The 27,995-nt window shown below is 42.4% G+C and overlaps 3 protein-coding genes across 31 annotated transcripts in view; all 3 read right to left on the bottom strand.

Annotated features, from left to right (window-relative positions):
• The window catches only part of LOC311257657 (protocadherin gamma-C5-like), a 262,082-nt gene that overhangs the window by 34,310 nt on the left and 199,777 nt on the right, over positions 1-27,995 (bottom strand). The window contains exon 1 of one of the 29 annotated variants that reach the window (XM_084353451.1): positions 25,249-27,793. The exons of 22 other annotated variants lie outside the window; for them this stretch is intronic. In XM_084353451.1, coding sequence (XP_084209577.1) covers positions 25,249-27,627 — 2,379 coding nt within the window. In that variant the 5' untranslated portion in view covers positions 27,628-27,793. Of the gene's footprint in view, positions 1-16,407; positions 18,942-19,257; positions 21,791-25,248; positions 27,794-27,995 lie in introns of those variants that run through there. 6 more of the 29 variants (XM_084353463.1, XM_084353446.1, XM_084353458.1 and 3 more) reach the window with 6 other exon arrangements.
• Positions 47-7,109, bottom strand: LOC311257488 (uncharacterized protein; the record flags this gene model as incomplete). Its single annotated transcript, XM_084353134.1, has 3 exons — positions 47-2,578; positions 3,391-5,762; positions 7,037-7,109. 3 exons carry the CDS (start codon positions 7,107-7,109, stop codon positions 47-49), a joined length of 4,977 nt encoding a protein of 1,658 aa, XP_084209260.1.
• On the bottom strand, positions 22,220-24,847 carry LOC311257487 (protocadherin beta-16-like; the record flags this gene model as incomplete). Its single annotated transcript, XM_084353133.1, has 1 exon — positions 22,220-24,847. The coding sequence occupies exon 1, from the start codon at positions 24,617-24,619 to the stop codon at positions 22,220-22,222; it is 2,400 nt and encodes a 799-aa protein (XP_084209259.1). The 5' UTR covers positions 24,620-24,847.

Here is a 27,995-nt window from a genome sequence, read left to right as displayed (position 1 = left end):
AAAGACATATGAATCCTGTCAGAGAATATACAAATGCAAGATCATTTTACACTCTGCTCACCTGCTGGCTCTCAAAGGTCCAGGTGCTGTCGGGTAAAGACGCATCCAGGACACTGATCACCTCCTTAAAGTCAGTGGTGCTGCTGGGTTTGATCAAAGTGAAATCACTGTACTCTGACATCGGAGACATACAGGACCTGAAGGACTGACTCTGAGACAACATGTCTCCTCCCAGGACCTCCACGTACTTTATAGGTCCGTCAGTGTTGAGCTGAATCTGCAGGTTTCTGTTGGGGTTCTTGTAATCATCACAGTCGCCCCGTCTCATGCAGCAACTCCCGCTGCTTCTGCTGTTCCTGATGCATTTAACCGCTAAGATGAGAAAAGTCAGCACAGACAGCACGGACACCGAGGCCAGAGACAGAATCAAATAAAGGGTGATTCTGCCAGTTTTCTTGCTGGGCTCGGCCGCTTTCTGTCGGAGGTCTAAGATGGGCTCGTGGAGGCCGTCCTCCAGCAGGATGGACACCGTGACAGTGGCGGATTGGACCGGTTCCCCGTCGTCCTTGACCTCTATAAGCAGCCTCTGAGAGGAGTCGTCCTGCTCGGACACAGCGCGTTTAGTCCTCACCTCCCCTGTGTACAGATTGACAGTGAACAGAGAGGCGTCTGTGGCCTCCGCCAGTTTGTAGGAGATCCAGGCGTTATGGCCCGAGTCAGCGTCCACGGCCGTCACCTTGGTAACCAGGTGACCCGCTTTAGCGGAGCGGGGCATCCTCTGATGAGAGAGGGAGCCCAGGGCAGCGGAGGAGGGGTAAATAACTGCGGGGGCATTGTCGTTCTGGTCCAGGATAAAAACATGGACAGTGGCGTTGCTGCCGAGAGACGGAGAGCCCTGGTCCTTTGCCTGAACCTGAATCTGAAACACCTTCAGCTTCTCATAGTCAAACGAGTGCATGCTGTAGATGCTGCCGTTATCTGAGTTAATGTAAACATAAGAGGAGACGGACACGTCCTGCACTTTAGAGTCCAGTATAGAGTAAGAGATTTTAGCGTTTTCACCAGAATCCAGGTCAGATGCTGATACTGAGTACAGTATAGACCCCGCTACCCCATTCTCCTTTAAATACACATTATAGGAGGGCTGAGAGAATATAGGAGGGTTGTCATTCACGTCAGTGACGCTGACAGGTATAATTTTCTTACTGGACAGAGGAGGAGAGCCTGAATCAGTGGCTGTTATCTCAATACTATATTCTGAGATATTTTCTCGGTCTAAAGCTCCACTGGTGACCAGTGCGTAATTATTAGAAAACGATGGTTTCAGGGAAAATGGGGATTTCTTTGGGAGCTGTAATGTGACTTTACCGTTAAGATCCGAATCAAGGTCTCGGGCACTGATTAAAGCTACTACGGTGCCACTAGGCGAGTCTTCGCGCACTGGCTTCGGCTGAGAGGTGAGTATTATTTCTGGGGCATTGTCGTTAACATCTAAAACGTCAACATGCACAGTACAATGCCCCTCCATTCTCGGACTGCCTTTATCTTTAGCACTTATATCTAATTCATAATTTGAATTCACTTCGAAATCTAGTTTTCCTTTAAGAGATATTGCCCCCGTTATATGATCAATGCTAAAAACAGAGAGGACAGTGTCTGGTGTGTGAGCTCCAAATGAATATTCTACCTCTCCGTTTGGACCATCGTCCATATCTGTCGCCTTTGTTTGTACTATCAATGCACCTTCTGCAGCATTTTCACTAACAGATACTTTATACAACGGTTTCTCAAAAGCTGGGACGTTATCGTTGATGTCGAGGACTCTTATAGATAGCTGAGCGGTCCCTGATCTCACAGGGTTGCCTCCATCTAGAGCTGTCAACAAAAGCTTATGAACAGCCTTTTTCTCTCTATCTAAGGTTTTTGCCAAAATCAATTCAGGGACTTTCCGTCCACCGGCAACTTCTTTAACTCTAATATTAAAACATTCATCTTTACTGATAGTGTACGATTTTAATGAATTACTGCCAACATCTGGATCTAAAGCGCTCTCTAATGGAAAACGAACCCCTACACCCGTAGACTCCGCAACCTCCAATGTGATATCATTTGATGGAAATCTAGGAGCGTTATCATTAATGTCTTGTATTTCTACCTCAACACGAAAAAGTTGTAATGGGTCTTCAATTACAACCTGCAGAGGTAGAACACAGCTGGCGCTTTGTCCACATAAAGCCTCTCTGTCTATCCTGTCATTCACCACCAGCTCGCCCTTCCCCGCATCCACACTGAAATACTGCTCACCAGCCTCAGAGGCGACACGCAGCTTACGGTCAAAAATCTCTGATAGTCCTAAACCCAGATCTTTGGCTAGATTTCCTACCACAGACCCTTGTTTCAGTTCCTCCGGGATGCTGTAACGAGTCTGTCCGTTTATTGTACTCCACAAGAGAAAGAAATGATTCCACCAAAGCGCCTGCCATCTCCAGTCTCGGTATCCTATTGTCTTTGTCATCCTCGGTCCGCTATAACACAATAATTCCAATCGACATATTGTATAGAACGATGCTGAAATCCATCATCGCAGATGATATCCCGACAGGAAATGTTCCGTAATTACTGAGCATGGCTTTGAGCTTAAATATAACATTTCCATATTGTAAAATACGAGCTCATTGCTGTCTCTCCTCGAGCTCATTGCATTCTGTGTTACAGCGCAGGGGCTGGATGGGGGCAGGGACAAGATTGCTTTGTACAGTTCTAAATCCTATTGGTGCAAAGCATCCACCTCTACCATCAAATGAGAGGGAGGATGATCTACACTCTTAAAGTCACAGGATCTATTCTCTTTGTTCCCCTGTACTTCAATCAAAGGCTGTTTTAGACTTAAGAGAAGGTAGCATGCCACTATAACATAAGTTTTTAAACCAGAAAGAAAGGAATACGTTTTTTTTTTTTTTTAAAAAAAGAAAGAAAAGAAAAGAAAAAAAAAAGAAAAGAAAGAAAAAGCCAAACGCGCTCACACACATACTTTGATTACAGCCTACACGCCTCCCTGTATTCAACAAAGAATCGCTGTCCACCTGCGTGGTGCTGAACTATTCAGCTATGACTATGGGAATGTGCGCATGTGAGACCATACTGACAGATGTCTAGAACACAATTATTTTAACACTTTCTGAACACATTCTTGCCAGCTATTATTTTTTTTCTTACAAGATTTTAACCAAACATTAGATACATTATGTAAATGACTGTGAATGACTACTGTCACATTTTGTAGACAGATTAGATTAGATTAGATTAGATTAGTAGATTATTGAATTTAAAAAAAAATTGTAAACAGCAACACAAAATTGCAAAATAGGTCTACTATTGTTTTCTGCTCACCTGCTGGCTCTCAAAGGTCCAGGTGCTGTCCGGTAAAGACGCATCCAGGACACTGATCACCTCCTTAAAGTCAGTGGTGCTGCTGGGTTTGATCAAAGTGAAATCACTGTACTCTGACATCGGAGACATACAGGACCTGAAGGACTGACTCTGAGACAACATGTCTCCTCCCAGGACCTCCACGTACTTTATAGGTCCGTCAGTGTTGAGCTGAATCTGCAGGTTTCTGTTGGGGTTCTTGTAATCATCACAGTCGCCCCGTCTCATGCAGCAACTCCCGCTGCTTCTGCTGTTCCTGATGCATTTAACCGCTAAGATGAGAAAAGTCAGCACAGACAGCACGGACACCGAGGCCAGAGACAGAATCAAATAAAGTGTGATTCTGCCAGTTTTCTTGCTGGGCTCGGCCGCTTTCTGTCGGAGGTCTAAGATGGGCTCGTGGAGGCCGTCCTCCAGGAGGATGGACACCGTGACGGTGGCAGACTGGACCGGTTCCCCGTCGTCCTTGACCTCTATAAGCAGCCTCTGAGAGGAGTCGTCCTGCTCGGACACAGCGCGTTTAGTCCTCACCTCCCCTGTGTACAGATTGACAGTGAACAGAGAGGCGTCTGTGGCCTCCGCCAGTTTGTAGGAGATCCAGGCGTTATGGCCCGAGTCAGCGTCCACGGCCGTCACCTTGGTAACCAGGTGACCCGCTTTAGCGGAGCGGGGCATCCTCTGATGAGAGAGGGAGCCCAGGGCAGCGGAGGAGGGGTAAATAACAGCGGGGGCATTGTCGTTCTGGTCCAGGATAAAAACATGGACAGTGGCGTTGCTGCTGAGAGACGGAGAGCCCTGGTCCTTTGCCTGAACCTGAATCTGAAACACCTTCAGCTTCTCATAGTCAAACGAGTGCATGCTGTAGATGCTGCCGTTATCTGAGTTGATGTAAACATAAGAGGAGACAGACACGTCCTGCACTTTAGAGTCCAAGATGGAGTAGGAAATCTTCGCGTTGTCGCCCGAATCAGCATCAGCTGCTGACACTGAGCACAAAATGTTCCCAGGAGGATAGTTCTCCTTTACATAAATTACATAAGAAGGCTGGGAGAAAACTGGTGGGTTGTCATTTACATCTAACAATTCAACAAGTATTACTTTCTCACTCGATAATGGGGGCTTTCCAGAATCAGTAGCACGTATCTTGACACTATACTGGGCATTTTTTTCACGGTCAAGTGGCCCATTCGTCACTAAGGAATAATGGTTAGAGACCGATGGATTTAACTTGAAGGGGGATTTAGAAGTCACGCTCAACGTAATCTTGCCATTGTCGCCCGAATCTGGGTCTTTTGCACTTATTAGTGCAATAACTGTTCCGATTGCTGAATCTTCAGGAACAGGTGTTGTTAAAGACGTCACAATTATTTCAGGAACATTGTCGTTAATGTCAACTACTTTAATTTCGACACTACAATGTCCATCCATCTCAGGATTTCCTTTGTCTTTAGCAGTTATGTCAAATCTATGTAAGGGGTTCGTTTCATGGTCTAAATGTCCCTTGACAACAATAGTTCCAGTAGATGGTTCAATGTTAAATAATGATAAAATCAGATCTGTAGTTTGCTCTGCAAAATAATATTCAATCTCTCCATTTAGTCCTTCGTCTGCGTCTGTAGCTTTAACATGCAATATCTCTGTTCCAGGTGTTGCCTTTTCACTCACATTAGCTTCATATACCTGTCTCTCAAACTGCGGAGCATTGTCATTGTTGTCAAGTACTATGACTTTTATATCAGAGGTCCCTGAACGCACCGGATCTCCACCATCTACAGCAGTGAGGATTAGATTGTGTACAGGCAGCTTTTCTCTGTCAAGTGTCTTTTCAAGCACCAGTTCAGGGATCTTTCTTCCGTCCTTGAGGGTTTTAACAGTCAATTTGAAATTGTCATTTTTGCTAATGAGGTAAGAGCGCACAGAATTGGTGCCTACATCGGGATCTTGTGCACTTTCTAAAGGAAAACGCGCGCCTGGATTTACCAGCTCTGCAATTTTCAACACTTTCTCTTTATTAAGAAAACTAGGAGAATTATCGTTTGTATCTTGTATTTCAATTTCGACTCTATGCAGCTGCAGGGGGTTATCTATTACTAGTTCCAAAGGCAACAGACATGACGGTCTTTGTCCACACAGTTCCTCCCTATCTATCCTATCAATCACCACCAGTTCTCCCTTCCCCAAGTCTATGTTAAAATACTGCTTACCGGCATCGGAGGTTATCCGCAATTTACGTCGATACAGTTCAGACACAACCAAACCCAAGTCTTTGGCTAGATTTCCTACCACAGATCCCTGTTTCAGTTCCTCCGGAATGCTGTAGCGAGTCTGTCCGTCTATTGTACTCCACAAGAGAAAGAAATGATGCCACCACAAAAACACCTGCCATACAGGCAATTTGTTCCACATTATTCCTCGTCCCATAAATCCCATATCGCTTCGTTCCAATCCCAACTTCTCAACTGAGTGAATATAGATGGTCTATAATCCAACGTAGACGCGTCCTCACACATAACAGAGACGTTCATGCTTTGTGTCTGCATATGCATCCCTCTCCTCCTGTGCAGATCATTGTAATGGGTAAGGCGCTGAAGCTACTCGCTGAGAGAGAGTAGATCTCTTTGTACAGCTCTGATTTTCATTGGTGGAGAGAGTGTACCCATTTCCACCAATCGTGGCATCAGTAAACGTCTACAGAGCAGTGACGTAAAAATATGATGCCTAGAGAAGTCATTCTGGTTATTGTGGCTCCATCACATTAAATATCATTATACTACTAAATACAAAGTCTCTACACACAGCCTTCAATGTTTTGTAATTGTTTATCTGACGACAATCAACATAAATATGAATACTATACAATGCATTCATTATTGATCAAAGCTGTAGACAAATAGATGCCAGAATAGTGTCTTATAAATAATTGAATAGCTGATCATTGTAGGGTCACTCATATAATGCTTTGTGTTAATCCATCTATCCCCCTGCCTCTAAATACCTGCATGCATGCACATGCCTTTGTGGCTGCCAAGGCTCTTCGTTGCCTTCCTGTGGCCAGAGAAAGCCAATGCAGCCTGCCTACGTCATGACGTCTTCATAGCTCTCAACGAGCCTCAGAGAAATAATTATGTCAGCAGCCAACGTAAAATACCCGTATGGAGGTCTGTAGAGCAAATGAAAAGGGAGGGGGAGCGCAGATGGTGTGGGAAGGCGTTTACTCCCGTTTTGCTTCTCTCTCTCTCTCTGTCTCTCTCTGTCTCTCCCATAGACAGACAGACAGACAGACAAATAACAATTACGGATAATATCTCATTATAAACAATAATACCAATTATTATGCATTAACCCTCCGCTTGCAACAGGAATCACATGATGACATATTCAATAAAAAATAAAGCTAAACACGCGAAATTCGGTGCTGTGGATGACTGAAAAAAAATCTTACATATATAATTTAATATGATCAAATAAAAAATAATCTCAGTAAAGTCATAAGTATGCAATAGTCATCTGTTCTAAATGGAGGCGGGCGACAGAGGGAGATGTGGAGAGGCAGTGTGGAGACAGGGAGAGGGAGGGGGAGAGCGCTGAGCTGATTTCAGCACCACACGTGTGGACAGCGCCACACAGGCGGCCAACTGCTGCTGCTGCAGGCTGCAGGCTGGAGAGGCAGCCAGCCCCATTACACAGGCTCTCACTGAGGACAGCAAGCAGCCAGGACAACACAATTTCAACCTTCTTACTATTTTCTTACTACTTATTGTGAACACAGGAATAAGTACAGGAGTACATTTTACTGCAGTAAACACATTACATGAAATATTACAAAACTAAAATATGCTCAAGGATGTACTGTCAGACTTTAAAAAATCAAGTTTGGATAAATACAAACTATATCAGTATGCTAACTTGATACTTCTGTTTTTTATCAATGAGAAGAGGAAGAAAAAGAGCAACATTCAGATGCTAGATATTGAGATCATTTTGGGTTAAATTATGAAGTCAGTATAATATTTTTTGATGCCATTTTGCTTATAGTCCAGGGATGTTATTTCCATAAAGAAACACACAAAGTTTAATTCTGATGAAACACTTGGTTACACACATGTATTTAAATGTCATGTTAAGCTTCATCAAGCATGTGTTCACTCTCTGGTGTTGACCTACAGTACAAAGTACTGAGGCTGCATAGACTAACGTGGTTTCACTTTTTTAACACACCTTACTGATATTTCACCTCCATCCATTTATTCATTAATTTATTATTTATACCATCTTGTGCTGTGCAGGCTGGAACTTATCCCACTACACACAGGAGCACAGGGTAAACACATATCAACAAGCATACACAAAAGGACCACAAAATTGGACCAAGCTCCCCAGTGGATCCAAACTTGTTTTGTTAGTTTGCATATTATTCATATTCATTCAGTCACTGATCAATATGAAAATGACTGCAGTTAATGCATACTTTTAGTTAATACCCTAACATGTATCAGATGAACTGAGACTGAATGATAAGAAAGACAAATGTACGCTATAAAGCAATTTAATATAAAAGATCGTCTATAAATACGACCCAACATACAGTATGTTTAGGTTATGTTAAGACTACTATGTTAGATGTTAGTGTGTTAAATTAGTTGCAGGGTTTGTTTACAGCTGTAGTGTATGGTGTTGGTCTGCATTATATAAAGTCTTTTCTAGTATTTGTCTAGTTCAGTTACATTTACATCTGCCAGTTGATTAGGCACACCTATTTAAAAGATAAAGTTCACCTAAAAAATGAAAAGTCAGTCATTGTCTATTTACCACCATACAGATAGAAAACTGGTGGTTCATAGTCCACTAAACATTTCTGGAGCTTGACGGCAAAACAGTCATGCAGCATTCTCCTAAAAATAAAACTTAAAAAGAAATAACTGACAACACAACAAAATGGCTCCATAAAGATTGTCCCTGGAAGTCTCTGGAAGCCCCAAGATCCCAAACTGATTTGGAAAGAAGTTATTAACACTCTTTTTCTTTGCACCCTGTCTGAAGTGGGTGCACAAGCTGGACTGTGCATCAAGGGAGTAAATAATCCCTTTTCAATTCAAATTGGGATCTCAGGGCTTCCTGAGACTTGGATTGCGCAGGACCAGCTGTATGGAACCATTTTATGTTTATTTTGAGTTGTTTGTTCAAGTTTTAAAAAAAGTCATCATCTACTCCAGTTGTTTTGGGGAATGCTGCAATGCTGTTTTGCTGTGAAGCTCCAGAGATGTTTTGTAGACTAAATAACTTCATCCGACTTTCTACTGCAATGGGAGTAGATAATGACTGAATTATCATTTTTGAGTGTATTCATCCTTTAAGTACACACAGTCCAATACAACAGTCCTCAATACATTCTGTGGAAGTATTATAGTAGTGGTAGTAATATTTTGGTTAGCTTTTGTTGGAACTGTTTTGGAAAGGTGTTGATGCAACTGTAAGTTAATTTTTGAGGCTGCATTTTGTAATGCTGGTGAAATGCATTGTGTTAAACTCACAGGTGTTTCTATTAATTTGTCCATCATATCTATGAGTGTAGGCTAAACAACAGAAACAATTCTCTTAAAATGATCACACAGTTGAATCAACACCTCTCCAAAACAGTTTTAACAAAAACAGATCATTATAACATTCATAAAGCTCGGATTTATTGCAGGACTGATGTATTATGCTGCATTAGTTCTAATCTAGGTGTACCCAATATACTGGCAATTGAGTGTATGAACACACCTTACCATATAAAAAAATAACATAAATTCATTCAACACTTTTTCTTATGATATGTTAAAATGCTGTAGGTAGGCTTATAATGTCACCTTGATATGCCATGTTTGTGTCACATAGTTTACACATTTTCTGCACTGTTATTTGTCTTGTACTTTCTTTAATCACTGCATTGTAACATCTTTTTAATTACTGTATTGTGTTGCTTTAGATAAAGTGGATCCAAGAAAAGTAAGGACAGTATAATCATTGGAGTTACTTTAACAGCTGGTGTTCGCTGCTAATACTTTCTTTAAACCATATAAGCCTGTTAGTAAGTAGAGCTGTTCAACTTATTCCATTGTTTTGCTCAAATGTACTTTGGTGCACTGATAAAGAGTGTATGTACAAAGGAGCAAGAACACTGATTTAAAATATTTAAGATTACTGTCTAAAAGTTTAACTTATATTTTATATATTTTTTAAAATTCAGTTACAGTGTAGATTATAAATTATGTTCATGTGATAATGAGTGTAATTCAGTGCCCAGTCAGATAAAACACATCAAACCACTCACACTCATACATGTTGTCAACAAAATGTCCGTCCATCAACACTTGATCGAAGCAATCATCAGTGCTGACAGATGTGTTGTGAGGTATGTGAACAGATGTGTTGCTTGAGGAAAATCTGATTAAATGCTTGACTAAGTGCCAATGCGTAATGTTTACACACTGTAAAACATGTCACCGCTATGTCTGTGTTTGATTTCTGTTCCAGCATGGTGATCTAGAGTGTGCTGTTCAGTCATCAGTGCATCAGTAATGTGTGCTGTGATATAGATGTAAACAATTTCTTACCTTATTTGGTGAGTCAGGATATAACAGGAGTCAGGGAGGAAACAGGAACAGCACCAGGCAACAAAGGGGACACATGAAAGAGAAAAACAAGAGAGAAAGGAAGTTAGTTAGACGGGTGGTCAGCATACAGAGTCTGGCTTTGGGAAGTACAGAAACCTAAATACTTACCATGTGGCCCCACCACAAATGGGGTTGTGAATTTGTGTGGTGATTCAATGAGTATGGAATTTCCGTTTATTAATAATAAATGGACTCTCACGAGTAGACAAAAACAATCCGCTGTGAGTGCACATAACTTGTTTAAGTTAACAAATGTGGAAACAATTATGTGTTGTTTGATCAGCATCTAGTAAGTATGGTAATAATAATAATAAGATTGAGCGCACATCAGCATGTAACATAAAAAATAAACTCCAAGAAAATTCTCTTGAATGAACCAAGCTGGGTGTCAATCCAGGTCACAGAGCCTGAAGTAACAAACCCAACAAATGGGGAACACATTGCCATATGAGCGTGTTTGTGTGTGTGTTAGTGAGTAAGAGAGAAAGATGGAGAAAGAGAAAAGAGTTTCAGGGAAACTGTGTTATAGCATCACTGTCATTGTAAGAGAGCTGATAATTACAATCTAGAAAAAAGTTGGGACGATGTGTAAAACATAAACAAAACAGAATGTGATAATTTTGCGAATCCTTTTGGATATATGCTCAATTGAAACAGTACAAAGACACTATATTTAATGTTTTAACTCATCAACTGCATTGATTTTTGTAAATATATGCTTATACTGATTTTGATGCCACCCATGTTTCAAACAAGTTGGGACAAGAGCAACAAAAGACTGGGAAAGTTGTGGAATGGGCCAAAAATGACTGTTTGGATCATTCCACAGGTAAACAGGTTAAATTGGCAACAGGTGACAGCATCATGATTAGGTATGAAAAGAGGAAGCTCAGTCTCTTTCACAGGCAAGGACAGGGCGAGGTTCACCACTTTGTGAAACACATGATATAAGGGATATCACTACATGGGCTCGGGAACATCACTGTCTGTAAAGACAGCTGGTTGGCAAATGATTGCATTCTGTTTTTATTGACATTTTACACAGCATCCCAACTTATTTGGAATTGGGGTTGTGTGATGAAACAAAATAAATAACATTGTTGAGTTAGATAGTGGCAGTATCTCAGTGGATGGAGTGTGGCTGATATGCCAAAAATGTATCAAGTCAGAGTTTTGTGAATATTTTTCAACAGCATTCACTAAATAGTATCTGGTATGTTACATTATGTTTTTCAATAGGAAATAGATTAACAATCACCTCCTCATTCAAACAGAAGCATGTAAATATATTTGTATGGCAGAACCATTTCAGCCTGAACCAAAACACTAACACAATTATTACTGAGGGTACTTAAGACTTGGAAAACCCTGTTAACACCACCAATGTATGAATCATAACCCAAATACTGCACTGCACTGCTGCACAAAGCCACTACCCTCATCACAACAGCAGGGGGCCTCGAGGCGATGCCCTCACACAAATCCATGCCTTATTAATGAGATTCTCTGCTGTGTTACCCTGTGTTTGTCACAGCTGATGTCTGCAGAGTGTTTTTGAGAGAGCAAATTTAAGCTTCTTAGACAAAGCAGCAACTGCGTTTAGTTTAAATTGTACACTGTAGGAAATATACCTTTTGTTTGTGTACATGAATAAATATTAGGTAGTAGCACAAGATCACAGTGTTGGTCCAAAAGCCACATACATGCAAAATAAATAGATCAACCAGGAAAATGAAAAAAAGAAAACAGGACAAAAAAGGCCTTTGTTCCTTTCATATAACAGAAACAAAGAATTTAATAATAATTTGGTTAATTTGAGCCTCTGTATTAGTCAATATACTAATTATGGACATGGGTTTGCTGAAACAAGGGAAGGCGAGACAAACAGGGCATCATCGATTAAAGCAGAAATCAAAAGCAGCCATGATCACAATCTCCCCCTCCCTTTTCTCCATCATCAGCCACCCCAGGTCTGAGGATGCTGCACCTAATTGCCTAAAACAGGGGTGTCTCCTGCCCTCCCAGTATCAACAAATACCCAGAGCCATCACAGCTAAGAGGCTGTATCCGCTGCTGATCCCCCTGTGACTCAATGAAAAGTGGTACAGTCCTGCCCGTGAGTCAGCTTGTTGCTATGGTAACACATCCCATCTCGGTTGCTCGCATCCCACCCTGCATCATGTGAATTGGCAATGGAGGTAAAAAAAAAGAGCTACAAAAACAACAGGGAGGATAGATGAGAAGACAGAAGACAGGAAGAGAAACGATGCTCAGACAGACACACATTTGCACACTGATGATATGGTGATCACACAAAGCACATGTTCAAGGACTTCTGGGTGATACAGAATCTCTTGATAAATGGCTGAAAATGACACATAAGAGATATTTCTTCTTGTCATGACCTACATAGGGATAAAATGACACTCTGGCATATGATGCCTTTTTATAGACCAAACAAAATGTCCTACACAGAGCAATCTCCTCTCCCTTTCTCTATGTCTCTTTCTTTCTCTGCAGCAGAGTGGTGCAGCTGGAGAGGGGGAGGGGAGGGATGCAGAAAATGAGATCAAGAGGAAAAAGGAAGACTGTTGGAAACCAAGAATGACTGCTGAACAGAGGCCACCCAGTTTTAGCTACAATTTGTCACAATGTTGACTACTGTGATTGAGTAAAGAGCAATTCAAGTAGCAAAACATTTTTCAGTTATGATGCAAAATAATAAAATGAATATAATCCATGCTAATAATATTATGTAACTACAATATCATAGTTTAAATGCACTAAAGCTTCACTCTTAAAGAATGCAAGGCTCTATCCTTCCAAATCACATTAGAAGTATTGGAGATGGGAGCTAGATATGGCTTGATTAGAAACTGTGTATGTTTGAGTAGGAGAAACAAACACACACATAAAATCATCCTACACTGACATCAAAATGTAAGGAATTTGAACTTTGAGAAAATATTTTACTAAAGCTTATATGGCTAGGTTTCTGGGTCTTTGTGTGCTTGACATGAGTTTGGCATTGCCCCATATTAAACTGTTCGAGGTAATCCCTGGTGTAATCCTTCCCAGAGAATCAGCCAATGCATAAACTCCGCACTTCCATCTCCGAGACACTGACACACAAACCAAAAGACAACATCAACTTATGTCTGGTTTACCTGACTTTGTGCAAAGAAAGGTACAGTTAATTATACTATGTATGTGTTTGCTTGTATTCTCTTTAGTTTTCTTGGAAATAAACACTGTGTACAAATCAATTATCATCTTGTCATCAATCTAATGCACCTGAGGAATTCAGTAAAATTAGGATCTGCACTACAGTAATCAACACATTTGCCATCTCTACATGTTTGACCAAGAAACATATCAATTACTGTTACATGCAAATTGTGCTCTTTACTAATAATGGCTGCACAGCCTTATTTCAATGTAAGGGGAAATGTACTCTTTCCACAATGAAAGACAAAGTCAGGATTAGAGACAGAATAGGTTTGTGTTGAGAGGACATTAAAGCTCAAGTTTAAAAATCCTCTTTCACTGCTCTGCCCCATCCTGTACAAGTTCAAATGCACCCTTTTGTATAAAGCAACAAAACAACAGTCCCAGGGGGACAGGCAGCAGCAGCAGTCATCCGTGGAGAGAGTCTTATACACTGGGGCTACGTATATACTACTGTTTTTCTTCTGTTGATATCATGTTCAGTGTATTAAAGTGTAGCATGCTTGCTTTGTGGGAATTAAGTCACAACCAAAGGTCTCAGATATCTGGGATATCTTGTAAAAAAAAACACAATGAGGGGTTACAGTACAAACATTAACCACATCCCCAAACACACACAGTGCACAGTGTGTGGATGAGCCCCAACGGCATACACATGGACACACAGCTGCTCACCAGACAGCTTAGCTAAGAAGGCGGGACACCTAAACAAGAGCTGTGGCCTGTGGGAACCAGGAGCTTCTGCACGTGATTATAGTTTTGTGGCTAGCAACAAGTTGAGCAAACTGATGATTGGGGCTTTGTGTAGGATCAAAAATGAAGGATGACAAGCTTCAAGGTAGGTTTTTCAAACAAGAGAAGATAAAACAACAACACACCAAAGAGGTAGAGGGCATGAAACAGGCTGAACCATTTAGCTGCCTGCAAAGACGTTTCTGTGAGCTTTGACCCCTATGGAGACACTGCCCAAAAGAATTTATGGTACTCAGTAAAAACCTGCGCCACTAACAAACCTGAGAAAATGAGACATTGTGGTTTAAACGCAGTTGAAACAGGTAAAGCAGTCACAGATGTGGGCTGATAATGATGACAAACTGCTTCCAGCGGATATGGGGGTTAACACCATTAACCCAGGTTTCTGCCTTTAGTAGTTTCTATTTTCACATGCGCACACCCTGAGCATCAAGCAGATTTTACTGCTTAAACCCATACACCACCCAGAGTGAACAGACAAGGCACATTATGATCTAATACTTCCTCTGATGTTTAACAAACCTCAGCAAGCATAACTATAAACAGACCACATCATACAAGCATTTAGTCATCACTCATGCATCAAGCTGGGTCTTTAAATTCATCTTTAAGCACCTTTTTATCTAAAGCCACTATTTTTACTAAAAGACAACAGATATTAAACACACACACCTTTATTTTCCTCATCACATGTATATAATGAAGGGAGATTTATACAGGAGGTGGAGAATCTAGTCTGTTACTGTGTAACTCTTGCTAGCAGCTATATTATGCTGATTAAAACCATGGTTTCATAGACTTTGTGGACAGCTAGATTTTGAATAAATTCTAGGTCAGTTTTGTCATTACACTTTTCTTGTTCAGACACATTCAGCCTCTGTCCTCATTTCTCACATCCCCTTGCCATTTGTTATATAACTAATGTAGATCTCTCTCAGTCTCTCTGTCTCTCTCTCTTGTCCATTCCTCTATATTTTATCAAAGGTATCTCATCCTGTCCGTGTCCTTTACCTGACACAACTGTTTCACACATACAGCTTCCCTGAGCCCTGTATTTCAGCACACAAAGAGGTCTGCACATCAAAATGGCTGCCGAGCATTGCACTAACACGAATGCTGCACAGGGATGGTGGATACTGTGCCGGTTTACCACGTGCCTCTTCCCCTCCCCCGCTGCATCTCTCATCCTCTCCATCACACTGCTCTTCTCCCTCGCTCCCAATCTCCCCAGCACCAGTTGTGACTGTTGCCTCTCATCCTCTAACACAATTTAAACCTAACCTAAATACATTTGATAATGTCAGTCTTTGTATTTTATATTGATTTGCATGACCTGCCTTTGTTATAGTTTGCCTGCATCCCTCCCTGATCCCTTTCTCTCTGTGTGTAGCCCTATGCCTTTGCCTTGACCGTGTTATGAAGTGAAGTAGGTCACTGAAAATGTAGTGCACTGCGTGGTTGTGTGTCTCTATATGGAAGCAATCTGTAGCAATGCTGTAGCAGGGATGAAATCCAGAATGTTTTTCTTTAATTGTAGCTTCTGTATTGCCTCTGTACGTTAAGTCAGTCTGCCAAATTGGAACGGGATCTTAGCATCAGTAGTCAAACATAATTCTACTTGTTTTGTCTGCACAAAATATAATTTGTCAATGCAAGATGATGCACAGAGCTGCCAGCACTATATGACAAATGAATCCATATAAATATTCTTAAAAATGAGCAGCAAAAAATCTGCCAATATATCAAGCAAGATGTGGTGCAATAAGGCAAGAACAAGAAGTATCTGACACAGCATACCATACACAAAATATATTAAAAACCTACAGGTAGAGCCTCTGTACAAAGCATGCAAGAGAACCAACTACAGTGTGTCAGTATGTGCATTACGTTTATGCATTACAACATTAATGGATGCATTCTGAATACTGAGCAAAACACACAAAAAGAGAAAACCACACATACATAATATTTAGCAATAGTCCCTGTTTTACTGAGTATCTTAAAATCTATATCCTTTTGTTGGGTAAAATTGGGCCACTAGAAAGGTAAGTGACATGAAGGTGGGCACAATATGAAGTCTATTGTTCATAGTTGCTGAACCACTGAAAGTAAAACAGATGTTCCATTCAGTATTAAATGCAACATTTTCCCATTATCCCTAACACATGATAGACACACATGATGATAAGAATAGTCTCAAAATGGGTTGACGTGGGAGTATTTGTAATAGGTATATATACAAGAGCTATCTGAATACTGAGTGAGCAATGGCAAAACAGAAACACCAAACAAAAATATGGGACCAAGGGTTTTAAAGAAGCAAGGAAGAGGCTGATCTCACCTCTATGAGTATATTCTCTGACTCTGTCTTATGTCTTGGCACTGTCCTGGTGGCACTATGGTCAACACTCAGAGTGCTCTGACTGAAGGGACGGGAGCAGTTTATATCACTCTTCCTGGAGTCAGTAGTTCCGTACACCTCATAACTGAATGCCGGCTTCAACGTACCGGTACCTCCTACGTCTGCGTAAAGGGGTGGGTAGTATGGAATAACAGGAAGATTCCCACTGGATTTGTAAAACAGGCGCTCATGTCTCCATCTGTAGATTTTCACTGATATAATAACCACTAAACACGTGATGAAGAGGAAGGACACTACAGCCAAAGCCAGCACTAAGTAAAAAGTCAGGTTGTCATTGTACTCCTTGTCGTGAGGAAAGTCAGTGAACTCCGACAGCACCTCAGGGAAGCTGTCCGCCACCGCCACGTTAACAATGACTGTAGCTGAACGAGAGGGCTGCCCGTTGTCCTCCACTATAACAGTCAGTCTCTGTTTCACAGCATCTTTATCAGTCACCTGGCGGATGGTTCTGATTTCTCCATTCTGTAAGCCCACTTCAAACAGCGCCCTGTCTGTGGCTTTCTGCAGTTTATAGGAGAGCCAGGCATTCTGTCCAGAGTCCACATCAACAGCCACCACTTTAGTCACCAGGTAGCCCACATCTGCTGAACGAGGCACCATTTCAGCCACCAGAGAGCCACCAGTCTGGACTGGGTACAGAACCTGAGGAGGGTTGTCGTTCTGGTCTTGGATCATTATCTTCACACTGACATTACTACTGAGTGGAGGAGAGCCTCCATCCTGCGCTTTGACACGAACATGGAACTCTTTTGTCTGCTCATAGTCGAAGGAACGCACAGCAAGTATCTCTCCACTCTCTGCATGCACTGAAAAGTAAGCTGAGGCTGACATCCCATTCAGTTGAGTATCTTCAAGGAAATAGGAAATGCGTGCATTGTTCCCAGAGTCTTTATCACTGGCTTTAACAGAGACGAGTGACATGCCAGGAGAATTATTTTCAGTGATGAAAGCAGTCATAAATGGTTGTGGGAACATTGGGGCGTGGTCGTTTACATCTGATATTCTTAAATTAATAGTCTTATTTGTAGAATAAGGAGGGGAGCCCTCGTCCATTGCTGTTATTGTTATGTTATATTCTGGCACTGTTTCACGGTCCAAAACATCGTCAGACATTAGGCTATAAAAATTAGTGGATGAAGACTTGATTTTGAAAGGTAAATCTGGACTAATAAGACACTTAACTTGGCCATTTTTGCCTGAGTCCAAGTCTTTGATGTTGAGCATTGCTATAACAGTACCTGGAGCCGAATCCTCTGGTATGGGATTGGAGAGGGAAATTATGCTTATGACAGGGGCGTTATCATTTAGGTCGGTCACTTCAATTAGCACCTTGCATGCATCTGCTAACCCTCCTTTGTCTGTAGCTTCAATATCTATTTCATAATGTTTAGCTTTTTCGTAATCTAACAAACCAATTACGGTCATTTCCCCGGTATGAGGATCCATATTAAACAGGGATGATGCACTGTCGGTGTGCTGGGAAAACGAATACATTATCTCTTCGTTTGCTCCTTTATCATTATCAGTGGCACTGACTGTTAAAATCACAGTGCCCCTCGACGCGTTTTCAGATACAGTTACTCTATACACAGCCTGGCTGAATACTGGTGCATTGTCATTTGCATCCAACACAACGACATTTATTTTGACAGAGCCCGATTTCTGAGGATTACCACCGTCAAATGCTGTCAGTGTTAACTTATGCTCTTCTTGTTTTTCTCTGTCAAGCGACGTGTGAAGGACCATCTCAATATATTTTGTTCCGTCAGGTCGAGAAACAACATTTAATTTGAAATGATCTGTCGGGTTCAGTTTGTATGTTTGAATGGTGTTGTGTGATACATCGGGATCTCTGGCACTCTCAAGCAAATAGCGAGCCCCTGGTGAGGCAGATTCACTAACCTGGAAATTGTATTCCTTCTTTGAAAAAAACGGAGCATTATCATTAATATCTGTAATCTCTACATCAATTCGATGCAACTCCATTGGATTTTCTAGGATGATTTGGAAATGAAGAGAGCAGGGAGACACTTGCTTGCACAATTCTTCTCTGTCTATTCTTTTAGCCACGACCAGAGTTCCCTTCTCTGCATTCAGACCAATGTACTCACTGCCGTCCTCGGTAAATATCCGAGCACGCCCAGATCTCAGCCGCTTTACATCCAAGCCAAGGTCCTGAACGATATTCCCGACAACCGAGCCTGTCGCCATCTCCTCGGGTATAGAATAACGGACCTGTCCGAGAGCCATTTCTGCGACGCAGATGCAGATAAGGAGCGGCAACCATGATGTGGATTTTTTTTCGACCGAACAACAAAGAACACCCGTCATGATGATTTCAAAATCCCAACGGAAAAACAAAACCATCGTATCAAAATCCGACAAAATATGTGATCATGAGTTCATTGCGGAGTGCTGGGCGGCTGGAATGGTCAGGCTTGCAGTTCCGATTAAAATAGAGCTCTAACAACGCATCAGACAGACGAGGGAGGACTTCAGCCAGGAAAGAGCTGGATTTTCCTCACACTAACCAACAGCGGCACTTAGGGACGAGAAATGAAATAGCAGAAATGGCTATATAAATACGCAGTGATTACTTTAGAGACTATATTAGACTACATTAGACTAGATAGATAGATAGATAGATAGATAGATAGATAGATAGATAGATAACATGGTTTCGAATATGTATTCACGTCACTCTCCAGGGTGCTGAAAATGAGAGGGAAGTGATTTAAAGCGTCAAACAGATACCTAGCGAATTCTAACCTCTAGAGGAGAGTCTGGTTCATCCAGGATGCTCTTCTCACTCTGCATCCGCTGCATCGTCCCTGTAGAACTGGGGTCCATTATCAGCACGTTCTGACTACCAGCTCTGCCGAACTTACAGTCACTCCTTCTGGAGTCAGTCGTCCTGCACACCTCGTAGTTGTACACGTGTGGGAGAGTCCCTGTCCCCAAAGTGTCTGAGTAACGTGGAGGATAATATGGAATCACAGGGAGACTGGAGTGATACAGGACGCGAGACTGTCTCCATCTGTAGATTTTCACTGATATAATAACCACTAAACACGTGATGAAGAGGAAGGACACTACAGCCAAAGCCAGCACTAAGTAAAAAGTCAGGTTGTCATTGTACTCCTTGTCGTGAGGAAAGTCAGTGAACTCCGACAGCACTTCAGGGAAGCTGTCCGCCACCGCCACGTTAACAATGACTGTAGCTGAACGAGAGGGCTGCCCGTTGTCCTCCACTATAACAGTCAGTCTCTGTTTCACAGCATCTTTATCAGTCACCTGGCGGATAGTTCTGATTTCTCCATTCTGTAAGCCCACTTCAAACAGCGCCCTGTCTGTGGCTTTCTGCAGTTTATAGGAGAGCCAGGCATTCTGTCCAGAGTCCACATCAACAGCCACCACTTTAGTCACCAGATAGCCCACATCTGCTGAACGAGGCACCATTTCAGCCACCAGAGAGCCACCAGTCTGGACTGGGTAAAGAACCTGAGGGGGGTTGTCGTTCTGGTCCTGGATCCTTATTTTCACACTCACATTACTACTGAGTGGAGGAGAGCCTCCATCCTGCGCTTTGACGCGGAACTGGAAATCTTTGATCTGCTCGTAGTCAAAAGAGCGCACTGCATGGATGACTCCACTATCAGCACTGACGGACACATATGAGGAGACTGGCACTCCGTTAAGAGAGGAGTCCTCCAGGATGTAAGAAACACGCGCATTCTGGTTCCAGTCAGCGTCTCTGGCTTTCACTGTGAATATAGAGAGGCCTGGTGTGTTGTTTTCTACAATGTAGGCCTCATATGAGCTCCTCTCAAAGACAGGAGCGTTGTCATTCACATCAGAGATCTGTAAGGTGAGAGTGACGCTGCTGGAGAGGGAGGGCACTCCCTCATCAGAGCAGGTCACTGTTACATTATATTGGGACGCGATCTCTCTGTCTAAGCCACTGTCTGTTATTAAACTATAGAAATCATTCGTTGTAGACTTCATCTCAAAAGGAATATTCTCATTTATACTGCACTGTACTTTGCCGTTTTCACCTGAGTCAGCGTCCTCAATATTTATCATTGTAACAACAGTACCAGGTTTGGCATCTTCTGATATCACGTTTGATTTTGACAGTATATGGATATCGGGTTTATTGTCATTCATGTCAATGACGTCGATAATCACTTTACAGGAGTCAACTAGTCCTCCATCATCACTTGCACGAATGTTTATCTGAAATGTTCGAGCCTTTTCATAGTCAACATTTCCTTTTAGCCGAATTTCACCACTTTCTTCATTTACTTCAAACAACCCTCGAGCATTATCTAACATACTTGAAATTGAATAAGTTATCCGACCATTAGATCCATGATCTGCATCTGTTGCAGTAACTGTTGCTACAACTGTTCCTACTGCTGCATTTTCTTGTATAGAGGCTTTATAAATAGGTTGTGTAAAGACAGGAGCATTGTCATTAGCGTCTAAAACAGTGATTAGAATCTGCATTGTTCCTGTCATCTGTGGCTCTCCTCCATCTACAGCCGTCAGGAGTAAAGAAAGGTGTTCATTTTTTTCTCTGTCGAGAGGCTTTTCTAAGACCATCTCGACGTTTTTCGTCCCATCTGCTTGATCGTGTAATTTAACAACAAAATTGTCTGTCGGTTCAAGTTTATATGTTTGCAATCCATTTGAGCCTACATCACGATCAACTGCCCGGTCTAATATGAATTTAGCTCCACCGACAGCGGATTCACTTATCTTAAATTTAACGTCGGTCTTTTCAAAGGATGGAGGGTTGTCATTAACATCTGTGATCTCAATAGTCACACTGTAAAATTCCATCGGATTCTCTAATATTATCTTAAAATGCAAAGCGCAAGGTGTCGTCTGTCCACAGAGCGCCTCTCTGTCTATCCTTTCTTTGATGAGGAGGACTCCTCTGTCGTTATTCAGCTCAATGTATCCGTCACTGTCTCGAGTAAAAATGCGAGCCTTACCCGATTTCAGTCTTTTCACATCTAAACCAAAATCCCTTGCCATGTTGCCTACCAAAGAACCTTTTGGCATTTCCTCGGGAATGGAGTAGCTGACCTGTCCGAGCACCGAGCTGAGAGAGAGGACCGAGAAAAACAACAGCACTTGCCCTCTCATTGTTCTGTCCGACGATATCCCAGTGTAAATCAAGATTGGCTTTAGGATTTTTGCCGTCGGGATTTTTCAATAAACGCCAGTTTTTAAAGCATATTCCCAACGTGAAGAAAGCTTCCCTGCTCTGTAACTCCGGTAAATCCCAGACAGTGAGCTCCGCTTCTGCCTCTTTCTCTCTCTAAAATAAAGAGATGATGGGAGGTGCAATGAGTCTGCGGTAAATCTAAAACAGGCTGGCCAACAGCGGCACTCTGAGTTCATAAAGAAGCATTGCATGTGAAAGTGCAAAAACAAATGGATATGGCTAGGTCAACAGCAAAGAAAACCTTTCTCTCATACCTGGACATTATTGTTTCATACGCAAAATACGTGATCGATAAAATGGTGCCAAAATGGAGGACATGATGCACAAGTGTGAGAAAAAATAAACTGTGTGACAATAACATAGCAAGTTTAAAAAGACACGAGAAGTGCAACTGAAAAATATACACAGGTTTGAATATGTAATCACGGCGCTCTCCAGGGTGCTGAAAGGAGAGGAGCGCGATTTAAAACGTGACTTCAACGTAGGAACAGATAACTAGCACATTCTAACCTCTAGAGGAGAGTCTGGTTCATCCAGGATGCTCTTCTCACTCTGCATCCGCTGCATCGTCCCTGTAGAACTGGGGTCCATTATCAACACGTTCTGACTACCAGCTCTGCCGAACTTACAGTCACTCCTTCTGGAGTCAGTCGTCCTGCACACCTCGTAGTTGTACACGTGTGGGAGAGTCCCTGTCCCCAAAGTGTCTGAGTAACGTGGAGGATAATATGGAATCACAGGGAGACTGGAGTGATACAGGACGCGAGACTGTCTCCATCTGTAGATTTTCACTGATATAATAACCACTAAACACGTGATGAACAGGAAGGACACTACAGCCAAAGCCAGCACTAAGTAAAAAGTCAGGTTGTCATTGTACTCCTTGTCGTGAGGAAAGTCAGTGAACTCCGACAGCACTTCAGGGAAGCTGTCCGCCACCGCCACGTTAACAATGACTGTAGCTGAACGAGAGGGCTGCCCGTTGTCCTCCACTATAACAGTCAGTCTCTGTTTCACAGCATCTTTATCAGTCACCTGGCGGATAGTTCTGATTTCTCCATTCTGTAAGCCCACTTCAAACAGCGCCCTGTCTGTGGCTTTCTGCAGTTTATAGGAGAGCCAGGCATTCTGTCCAGAGTCCACATCAACAGCCACCACTTTAGTCACCAGATAGCCCACATCTGCTGAACGAGGCACCATTTCAGCCACCAGAGAGCCACCAGTCTGGACTGGGTACAGAACCTGAGGGGGGTTGTCGTTCTGGTCCTGGATCATTATTTTCACACTCACATTACTACTGAGTGGAGGAGAGCCTCCATCCTGCGCTTTGACGCGGAACTGGAAATCTTTGATCTGCTCGTAGTCAAAAGAGCGCACTGCATGGATGACTCCACTATCAGCACTGACGGACACATATGAGGAGACTGGCACTCCGTTAACAGAGGAGTCCTCCAGGATGTAAGAAACACGAGCATTCTGGTTCCAGTCAGCGTCTCTGGCTTTCACTGTGAATATAGAGAGGCCTGGTGTGTTGTTTTCTACAATGTAGGCCTCATATGAGCTCCTCTCAAAGACAGGCGCGTTGTCATTCACATCAGAGATCTGTAAGGTGAGAGTGACGCTGCTGGAGAGGGAGGGCACTCCTTCATCAGAGCAGGTCACACTAATATTATACTCAGAGGCTCTCTCTCTGTCCAGATCACTGTCTGTCACTAAACTATAGAAATTATTTGATGTTGATTTCAATAGGAAAGGAATATTCTCATTTATGAAACACTGAACTTTACCATTTTCACCTGAGTCTGGGTCTTGGATGTTAATCATTGTAACGACTGTGTTGGGGTTCGCACTCTCTGATATAACAGTTGATTTAGACATGATTTTTATCGTTGGTTCATTGTCATTTATGTCGACGACATCCACAATCACCTTACAAGAATCCGTCAGTCCACCATTATCCATTGCACGTACATTGATCTGAAAATGTCTTTTCTTTTCATAATCTAACCGCCCCATCAACCTGACCTCGCCATTTTCCTCGTTTACTTCAAACATCTGTCTGACGTCATCAAAAGTATTTGTGATTGCATAAGTTATTTTACCGTTTAGACCATGATCAGCATCTGAGGCACTGACAGTCGTCACTATTGTGCCTTTCGCAGCATTTTCAGCTACAGTGCCTTTGTATATCGGCTGTGTAAAGACAGGAGCATTGTCATTAGCGTCTAACACTGTGATGAGAATCTGCATTGTTCCTGACATCTGCGGCTCTCCGCCATCTAAAGCCGTTAACGCCAAAGAAATAAACTCATGTTTCTCTCTGTCCAGAGGTTTTTGTAAAACCATTTCAACATTCTTTGTACCATCAGCCTGGTTGTGCAGTTTCAGTAAGAAATTATCACTGGGCTTGAGTACGTAGCTTTGGAGACTATTTGTACCTACATCTAAATCCACAGCTCTCTCTAGTACAAATTTTGCTCCAACAACTGCAGACTCACTAATTCTGAATTTCATGTCGGTCTTTTCGAAAGATGGTGCGTTATCGTTAATATCCGTGATTTCAACTGTTACGCTGTAAAATTCCATCGGGTTCTCTAACACAATCTGAAAATGAACTGCACAAGGTGTCGTTTCACCGCACAGCGCCTCTCTGTCTATTCTCTCCTTGATGAGGAGGACTCCTCTTTCGCTGTTCAGCTCGATGTATTCTCTGCTATCACCAGAATAAACACGAGCGTTACCCAACCTCAGTCGTTTCACATCCAATCCTAAATCCTGAGCTATATTACCAACTAAAGAGCCTTTCGCCATTTCCTCCGGAATGGAGTAGCTGACCTGTCCGAAGACTGAACTGAGAGAGAGGATCGACATAAACAACAGTACTTGCCGTCTCATTGTTTGAAATTATTCCGACAAGAAGAAACAATAACCACTTAAAATCCGACGGAAAGATGGGCAGTCATTCAAACCGAATATGAATCCAAAATAGTCCTCGATTTTGACGCAAAAGTATTAAAACTGTGTCTCGTCGTGTATATCGGTCCTTCGACCGAAGACAATGCGGTCCGCGCCTGCCTTTCCTCTCTAATACACCGAAATGAAGAGGCGGTGCTGCTGTAAAGATACTACAACTGCAACAGACTAGGCAACAGCGGCCCATTGAGTTCAGAGAGAAAAACTGCAGTGAAGTGGTGTGAGAGGTGGAAAAAGCTGTGAAAATAACTCATAAAGGTTGGAAGTAAATTGTAACAGTACCCAGTCCAAGTCAAAAAATATACACATATTATAATTATAAGATAATACAAATGTGCTGGAAAATATTTCAAAAGATCAACATCATTAAATAAATGGACGAAAAGTGATCATTTTCTTATCTGACACATTGAATAACACGAATGTATAAATACTGCTTGTTGCTCTCCAAGGTGCTGAAAAGAAGAGACCAAATGCTAGCGCATTTGATTAAAGCGTTTGGTATTGACAAGTTATAAAGGAGGGCGTGTGTAATGTAACACCTTTCTAACCTCTAGAGGAGAGTCTGGTTCGTCCAGGATGCTCTTCTCACTCTGCATCCGCTGCATCGTCGCTGTAGAACTGGGGTCCATTATCAACACGTTCTGACTACCAGCTCTGCCGAACTTACAGTCACTCCTTCTGGAGTCAGTCGTCCTGCACACCTCGTAGTTGTACACGTGTGGAAGAGTCCCTGTCCCCAAAGTGTCTGAGTAACGTGGAGGATAATATGGAATCACAGGGAGACTGGAGTGATACAGGACGCGAGACTGTCTCCATCTGTAGATTTTCACTGATATAATAACCACTAAACACGTGATGAACAGGAAGGACACTACAGCCAAAGCCAGCACTAAGTAAAAAGTCAGGTTGTCATTGTACTCCTTGTCGTGAGGAAAGTCAGTGAACTCCGACAGCACTTCAGGGAAGCTGTCCGCCACCGCCACGTTAACAATGACTGTAGCTGAACGAGAGGGCTGCCCGTTGTCCTCCACTATAACAGTCAGTCTCTGTTTCACAGCATCTTTATCAGTCACCTGGCGGATAGTTCTGATTTCTCCATTCTGTAAGCCCACTTCAAACAGCGCCCTGTCTGTGGCTTTCTGCAGTTTATAGGAGAGCCAGGCATTCTGTCCAGAGTCCACATCAACAGCCACCACTTTAGTCACCAGATAGCCCACATCTGCTGAACGAGGCACCATTTCAGCCACCAGAGAGCCACCAGTCTGGACTGGATACAGAACCTGAGGAGGGTTGTCGTTCTGGTCCTGGATCATTATTTTCACGCTCACATTACTACTGAGTGGAGGAGAGCCTCCATCCTGCGCTTTGACGCGGAACTGGAAATCTTTGATCTGCTCGTAGTCAAAAGAGCGCACTGCATGGATGACTCCACTATCAGCACTGACGGACACATATGAGGAGACTGGCACTCCGTTAACAGAGGAGTCCTCCAGGATGTAAGAAACACGAGCATTCTGGTTCCAGTCAGCGTCTCTGGCTTTCACTGTGAATATAGAGAGGCCTGGTGTGTTGTTTTCTACAATGTAGGCCTCATATGAGCTCCTCTCAAAGACAGGAGCGTTGTCATTCACATCAGAGATCTGTAAGGTGAGAGTGACGCTGCTGGAGAGGGAGGGCACTCCTTCATCAGAGCAGGTCACACTAATATTATACTCAGAGGCTCTCTCTCTGTCCAGATCACTGTCTGTCACTAAACTATAGAAATTATTTGATGTTGATTTCAATAGGAAAGGAATATTCTCATTTATGAAACACTGAACTTTACCATTTTCACCTGAGTCTGGGTCTTGGATGTTAATCATTGTAACGACTGTGTTGGGGTTCGCACTCTCTGATATAACAGCTGATTTAGACATGATTTTTATCGTTGGTTCATTGTCATTTATATCGACGACATCCACAATCACCTTACAAGAATCTGTTAGTCCACCATTATCCCTTGCACGTACATTGATCTGAAAATTTCTTTTCTTTTCATAATCTAACCGCCCCATCAACCTGACCTCGCCATTGTCCTCGTTTACTTCGAACATATGTCTGACGTCATCCAAAGTATTTGTGATTGCATAAGTTATTTTACCGTTTAGACCATGATCAGCATCTGAGGCACTGACAGTCGTCACTATTGTGCCTTTCGCAGCATTTTCAGCTACAGTGCCTTTGTATATCGGCTGTGTAAAGACAGGAGCATTGTCATTAGCGTCTAACACTGTGATGAGAATCTGCATTGTTCCTGACATCTGCGGCTCTCCACCATCTAAAGCCGTTAACGCCAAAGAAATGAACTCATTTTTCTCTCTGTCCAGAGGTTTTTGTAAAACCATTTCAACATTCTTTGTACCATCAGCCTGGTTGTGCAGTTTCAGTAAAAAATTATCACTGGGCTTGAGTACGTAGCTTTGGAGAGTGTTAGTACCTACATCTAAATCCGCAGCTCTCTCCAAATCGAATTTTGCCCCAACGACTGCAGACTCACTAATTATGAATTTGATTTCGTTTTTCTCAAAGGTTGGTGCGTTATCGTTAATATCTGTGATTTCAACGGTCACACTGTAAAATTCCATCGGGTTCTCTAATACAATCTGAAAATGAACTGCACAAGGTGTCGTTTCACCGCACAGCGCCTCTCTGTCTATTCTCTCCTTGATGAGGAGGACTCCTCTTTCGCTGTTCAGCTCGATGTAATCACTGCTATCACCAGAATAAACACGAGCGTTACCCAACCTCAGTCGTTTCACATCTAATCCTAAATCTTGAGCTATATTACCAACTAAAGAGCCTTTCGCCATTTCCTCCGGAATGGAGTAGCTGACCTGTCCTGAACTGAGAGAGAGGATCGACATAAACAACAGCACTTGCCGTCTCATTGTTTGAAATTATTCCGACAAGAAGAAACAATAACCTCTTAAAATCCGACGGAAAGATGGGCAGTCATTCAAACAGAATACGAATCCAAAATAGTCCTCGATTTTGACGCAAAAGTATTAAAACTGTGTCTCGTCGTGTATATCGGTCCTTCTACCGAAGACAATGCGGTCCGCGCCTGCCTTTCCTCTCTAATACACCGAAATGAAGAGGCGGTGCTGCTGTAAAGATACTACAACTGCAACAGACTAGGCAACAGCGGCCCATTGAGTTGAGAGAGGATCACTGCAGTGAAGTGGTGTGAGAGGTGGACAAAGCTGAGTATATAACTTATAAAGGTTGGAAGTAAATTGTAACAGTGCTCAGTCCA

Source organism: Pagrus pagrus (assembly GCF_965226575.1).
Source record: "Pagrus pagrus genome assembly, chromosome: 5".
In the NCBI taxonomy this organism is placed as follows: domain Eukaryota; kingdom Metazoa; phylum Chordata; class Actinopteri; order Spariformes; family Sparidae; genus Pagrus; species Pagrus pagrus.
The sequence above is the reverse complement of the archived record's forward strand: the minus strand, read 5'-3'. Positions and strand labels throughout refer to the sequence as shown.